At 31.1% G+C, this 6645-nt stretch overlaps 1 protein-coding gene across 1 annotated transcript; it reads left to right on the top strand.

Annotated features, from left to right (window-relative positions):
- The first annotated feature begins 3189 nt into the window (after nt 1-3189).
- On the top strand, nt 3190-5099 carry LOC107643226 (putative 12-oxophytodienoate reductase 11). The gene is made up of 4 exons (XM_016346818.3): nt 3190-3647; nt 3724-3854; nt 3981-4157; nt 4253-5099. Exons 1-4 carry the CDS (start codon nt 3430-3432, stop codon nt 4834-4836), a joined length of 1110 nt encoding a protein of 369 aa, XP_016202304.1. The 5' UTR covers nt 3190-3429; the 3' UTR covers nt 4837-5099.
- Nucleotides 5100-6645: the final 1546 nt, after the last annotated feature.

Raw genomic sequence — 6645 nt, 5'->3', positions numbered from 1 at the left:
ATATCTTGCTCAACAAGTTGTGTCACAGGTTGTTCAATAATATTTTGAACATTACTCAAAGAATCTGAAGCTGAATTTTATTCATCATATATTCTCTTTTTTCTCTTGAAAAATGAGTAAATTGTTTTCATCTTTGACATTTTTAACTTAACTTGAACTATCTAACAAAAAAAATAAAAATAATTGCATATATATTATTTTCTTAAAAAAAAATATTAAACCTATTGAGCAATAACAAATAATTTTAGAAACACAAATATATAATAACCAAAAATAAAATTATTGATTTACCTGATTATTTTTTTGTTCCAAGTCTCACAAAAAAATAATTCTATTGAGTTTTGTCCTCACTTCAATCTTTGAACACTGTCCATTATAAAAAAAATAAATTAATTATTTTAAATAAATAATATAAATAATACTTGACATTGTTATTAACTTAAAAAAATTGAAATATACCTCTTTGAATCTTTGTTGTGCATTCAATGGTTAATATTTTGCTATTCACTTCTCTTCAATAGTTTTTCTTCATATGTCTTGTTTTAGTATGGAAGGAAAATTAGAATGAGAAGAGTAGAAGACCAAAAGTTTGGGAACCACTAAAAGAGAGAGAAAAGTGGCGCTGATGCCTCTGATGGTTTGAAACAAATATTTCAAAAATGTACTAGGATTACTTTAATTAGCTAGTATAATAGAACTATTTTTATTAATTATTAGAATCGGCTATTTGTTAACAAGAGCAACAATAATTCAAATATCCAATACATAGTGCAGTTTTTAGTTATTTTAATTTATAAAATTTTGTAACTTATATTTTTTTTAATATTATATATAAAAAAATTTAATATTATTAATTATTACTATTTACTATTTCTTTTAAAAAATTTTGGGGGGACCATGGCCACCTTAGGTCCCCCGTGGATCCGCCACTGCTTATGAAAACTTATTTATTTGATTTCTCATCATACAATCTGTCTTATACCTGCTGAATTAATTTATTCATGTGTTGTTTGTCTCATAATAGGTCAATCCTCACATCCACCAGCTGAAGATATGTGGCTTTAGAAATGCTAAAATTTTGGTTAGTTTATTCTTTAACCCGAAATTCTTCATATTTGTTTTGAATGATAATATTCTGTTGTAACTAAATTATGCATACCTTTTATAAGTACAAGGTGAACCAAACATATCCTTGACCTATATGGATCAGGAAAAATTTACACTATGGTAGAATTCAATTGAAGTTTTCTTTGGAAAAACTGAGATTTAATTTAATTCCTTGAGCTTATTGACGTTCTTGTGTAATATGCCCTTTAAAAAGATATATTGGGAATGGTTTAAATATGCATGGTCATTATTAATCTTTTTTAACGTAATATATGCTCCACTCTTCATAAATATTAAGTATTAACCTAATAGCTCATGTTTTTTGAAAAAAAAAAGCAAAAATTTAAATAACTTCGGTATCACTTTTAATAAACGTTCTTTTTCACAGTCCTACATCCCCCAGCAGCTGCAGTCTGCATCCATTTAAGTTCGTCCCAAAAACCAAATAATTTAACAGTCCAATAAGATTTCGATACTTGGCTAACTTATTTATGCTGTCATTTCCAAACTCTCAAAAAAGAGCTGGATTCACTAAAAGGAAACATTTAACCGTTACGAATCGATGCAAGGATCAATCGGTCGCATGTTCCATTCAATCATCATTGTTAATATTTTTTATGTTAAATCTAGATGATTAAAACAATAGCAACAAAAAAAATTCCAGATTCGTGCGATGAAATACCTGACAAGTCACCTTATAGAATTATAAAAAATCTGAATAGCAACAAGTTTGAGAGTTACCTATTAATCCTAAGTATCTAACAAGATCAATATAATTTTTGCGTCCCTCATAACTGGCTTGTATCATTGGGAACAAATGATAAAAGTAAAGAAGAGTTTTAAGTGTACTGAAAATATCAGTATTTTAATTATTTTAACCATTGATCTGAATTATAAAAAATATATATAATATATATTAATTGAAATCAACAGTTAAAATAACTGGAATACCGATATTTAAAATTTTCTTAAAAGTAAAACCCTGTAGTAGTTTGTTAAGCTTTCCACTTTTGTGGTGGCGTGAGGAGTTTGACTTGGGGAATTGTCCCATGATAGAGTACGAACCTGGAAGAGAAAATGGTATAGGACTAATATAGACGTTTTAGCATCCAGGTACATTTGTAATTGTGTGTTGTAAATTGGTTGCTAGCCCCATTATGCGATGACGGTAGTGTCGTCATGCGGATCTATTGTCAAAGCTGATGGTTAATGGTTAGTCTCAGAGAATCAGCATATATGTTGTGATTTATAATCATTAATTAATTATTATTAATATTTTTAATAATATAAAATTATATTTAATAATATAAAAATATATATATTTTTTTAGTTAAATACTGATTAAATTTTAATAAAAATATTAATCTCTTAAATTTTTTTATTAAATAACACGTTGAGATAATTAAATATCTACTTTTAAGGCGGGTTTAGTTGTATTTAGTGATACAAAATTTGGATTCCTAGAAACTGAAATTTTAATAGTTTAATAACATTCTTTTATTAAATTTTTAAATTTTAAATTTATTTTTTAATTTTTATATTTATTTTAAACTAAACATAATATCAAAAGATAATTTAATTTAATATATTTTATATTAAATACAATACAAAAATTTAATTTAATTTTTATTTTTTAAATAATATTTATTTTTAGAAATTGAAACTGAAACTAAAAAATTAATACTTAGTATTGTATTTATTAGTAATCAAAGATTAAACTTAAAATTTTAGTTTTTTTTTAATATCTTCAGAAAGTAAAAATAGAAAAGACTGAAATTTCTATAAAAAACTAAATTTTAATAATATTTTTTTAAAAATATTCTTATTTTTTATTTTTTAAATTTTAAATTAATTCTTCAATTTTTATACTTATATTAAATCAAATATAATACTTAAACATAATTCAATCCAATATATTTTATATGAAAAAATATAGAAGAATAATACATATAATTTATATCAAATATAATACAAAAACTTAATTTGATATAAAATTAATTTAATCTTTATCTCAATTTATACAGCGACTCAGCATCAATCTGCCCTCGAGTATTTTTGTTTACCTCCCTGTCTCCAAAACGCGGCCTTAGTAATATTAGCAGCCCCTGTAGCCGTCCATAACATAGATGAAGGAAATTGGAGAAGTTGGTAGCAAAGTTGACCTGCTGTCGGTCCTGCAAACGCCATTGCACACGTCACCTCCCTCTTTATGCCCCCTGTCTTCCTTCAACCTTGTATAAATACCCAAGAGCTAATCTTTTGTATCCATACAATTTTGCCTTTACTTATTTGTTCATATTCCACTATTCTTTGGCTTCGACAATGGCAGCTCTGGATTCTTCAGCCATTAATCCTCTCCTTACTCCATACAAGATGGGGAAGTTCAATTTATCACACAGGGTTGTGTTGGCGCCACTTACCAGACAGAGGTCCTACAACAATGTTCCACAGCCCCACGCTGTTTTGTACTACTCCCAAAGAACCACCAAGGGCGGCCTTCTCATTTCGGAGGCCACCGGCGTCTCCGACACTGCTCAGGGGTACGCGTCTTCTAACAAACCTTCTTTTTTCCTTGTTTTCTTTACATGGATCTGATCTCATACTAATTATTTGCAGCTATCCCCACACACCCGGAATATGGACTAAGGAGCAAGTGGAAGCATGGAAACCCATCGTCGATGCTGTTCATGCCAAGGGCGGCATCTTCTTCTGCCAGATTTGGCATGTTGGAAGAGTTTCTGATTCAAGTACTCTACTCGCTCTCTTCCAATTCATCTTATTGTTTTTTCACTGTTTTATCAATTAAATATGAAAATGCAAGAACTTTTAGGTTAAAATTTATGGTTAACTGTAGCGCGATGTGCATTGAATAGGTTATCAGCCGAATGGGCAAGCTCCAATATCTTCCACTGACAAGCCACTCACACCACAAATCAGAAGCAATGGCATTGATGTAGCACAGTTCACACCACCTAGGAGGCTAAAAACGGAAGAAATTCCTCTTATTGTCAATGACTACAGACTTGCTGCAAGAAATGCTATAGAAGCTGGTGAGTGACCTCATTCATAATCCGATTCACTTTCATAAACTACCTGCTTCCTGTGTTCGAATAATTCACATACTTTTTGGGGATGCAAATTGTAGGTTTTGATGGGGTTGAGATCCATGGAGCTCATGGCTACTTACTCGAACAATTTATGAAAGACAAAGTGAATGATCGAACAGATAAATATGGTGGATCCCTTGAGAACCGTTGTCGATTTCCGTTGGAAGTTGTTGAAGCAGTTGTGAATGAGGTAGGAGCAGAAAGAGTTGGAATTAGACTATCACCTTATGCAGAGTATGCAGAGTCTGGAGACTCCAACCCTGAAGCATTGGGGCTTTACATGGTTAATGCACTCAACAAATATCGTATTCTCTACTGTCACATGGTTGAACCGAGGATGAAAACTGTTGGAGAAAAGGTGGAATCCCCTCACAGTTTGGTGCCAATGAGAAAGGCCTTCAATGGCACTTTCATTGTTGCTGGAGGGTATGACAGAGAGGATGGGATCAAAGCCATAGCTGAAGACAGGGCAGATCTTGTTGCTTATGGTCGTTGGTTCTTGGCTAATCCTGATTTACCAAAGAGATTTGCACTTGATGCCCCTCTTAACAAGTACAATCGCCAAACATTCTATATTCCTGATCCGGTTATTGGTTACACTGATTATCCATTTCTAGAATAAAAGAAAGTAAGAAACCAGTAATTTAAAGACAATAGGCTTGGCTTTCCCTTAGCTTGCACATTAAGAATGATGATGCTTAATATATTTTTTATCACAGCTTAGAATCTAGTTCATTTTGTGCAAGGTTCATGATTGTTTAAATGTGATATGTACTCTATTATTTGGCTTGTAATAATATCAGTATACAGCAATGAAAAGAAAATGTTGGCAAATGAATATCATGTGATGATTGCCATGGGTTGTTTGACCACACGTTTGACCTCTGTTTCTGGTTTCTGCTTCCTCTTTCAATCCACAATTAACAAATATTAGTTCTTTTTATCATGAAGCAACAGTTAAATGTTAGATGGATTACATTTGTAAATTTGGACTCTCATATTCAAAGAGGAACACTCAACAATGCTGCATGTGATGTAGTGGAAAATGTGAAAGTTTAGGTCAATGAAAAAAAAAAACATTGCCAGAGTAAGCTCCGGTTGGACTCAGGTTGAACAAACAACTTCAATGATGTCTCCTCCCCTCACAAAGACATAGGATCCCCCTCCCCAAAATCCTTTTCGATCTTAATACTTTTGAAATGATATTAGGAATAATTGTTTGTGTGAGAATTCATTATCATAATTCAAAAATAAATTGGATACTCAAATATCATTGTTTTATGAAGCACAATAAAGATTTAAGGATATAATCTAACTATAAATGATAAGATTAATATAATATTAAGTTAAATAAACATAAAATTAATACAAAATATATCTATATACTCTATTAATATATGTATGTTAAATATATTTTAACAATAAGTGAAGAATAAATTTGATATTCAGATGCTGTTGTTATATGAGAGTACAATAAGAATGCTTATTATAAGTGAAGAATATAATATAATTATGTTGACAAAATCAACTAAATAAACATAAAATTAATACGAGATATACCTATATGATATATTAATTTATAGTATCCTAAAAGTATTCTAATAATTTGTATTATGTTAAATATTATTTATTTATTTTATTAATATAGAATCACATCTGTTATCTCGTTCTTATTGTGATGATTTTCAGTGGCTAAGAGAAGGGGGTTGAATCTTAGCCCCCTTTTTGCTCAATAACACTTGCTGATCTTTTAAATAACTTTAGGAGACTTTTTTATTTTTGTCTCGTCCTTAGCCACGAGACTTTTATTTTTGTCTTGTCACTTGGCACGAGATATTTTTCAGTTTTAGCTCCTGTGCAGTAGAAACAGAAATGGAGTAGAGAAGAGAGAAAATTACACCCAGATATATCCTGGTTCAGCTGCTAAGTGCAGTGCAGCCTACATCCAGTCTCCATCACAACAATGATGGAATTTCACTATAATCTTCTTGATTACAGACTGTAAAGTGCTAACCCAACTTACAAGAGAATTCCCACAGAATCATGAAACACAACATAGATGAACAAAGGAACTCTAAGGACATCTATGGCTTTTTCTTTTAATTTTGCACTCTCTGCCTTTTTCCGCTTTATGGCTTTTTCCATGAGACTCAAGACATGACAAAATTAAACAGAAAATTACAAAACAGAATACATTGAAGGAGAAGAGAAATCTGTTAGCTCAGGTAGCTCTGAGAACTCTGTGCCTTGCACTCTCCCACTTTCTCCTTGTCTCAAGCTGTGGCTGTTCTCCCTTTTTATAGAAGAGGAAAGCCTCCACAGTTGAAACCAAAAACCAAGCCAACTTTTTCTTCTCCAAGAAACAGAACCGGTTCGACCAGAGAGAGAGAAGAGATAACCCATGCAAAACCCAACATGCAATTACCTCTAG

The sequence above is a fragment of the Arachis ipaensis genome, chromosome B5, assembly GCF_059453495.1.
Source record: "Arachis ipaensis isolate K30076 ecotype BB chromosome B5, ASM5945349v1, whole genome shotgun sequence".
Taxonomy (NCBI): Eukaryota; Viridiplantae; Streptophyta; class Magnoliopsida; order Fabales; family Fabaceae; genus Arachis; species Arachis ipaensis.
Note: the sequence above shows the minus strand (reverse complement) of the source record. Positions and strands in the feature narration are given on the sequence as shown.

Coding starts and splice junctions, on each gene's coding strand:
- LOC107643226 (XM_016346818.3), top strand. CDS start 3,430: ATGGCAGCTCTGGATTCTTCAGCCATTAATCCTCTCCTTACTCCATAC. Junction 3,855..3,980: donor TGGAAGAGTTTCTGATTCAA/GTACTCTACTCG, acceptor TGCATTGAATAG/GTTATCAGCCGAATGGGCAA. Junction 4,158..4,252: donor AAGAAATGCTATAGAAGCTG/GTGAGTGACCTC, acceptor TGCAAATTGTAG/GTTTTGATGGGGTTGAGATC.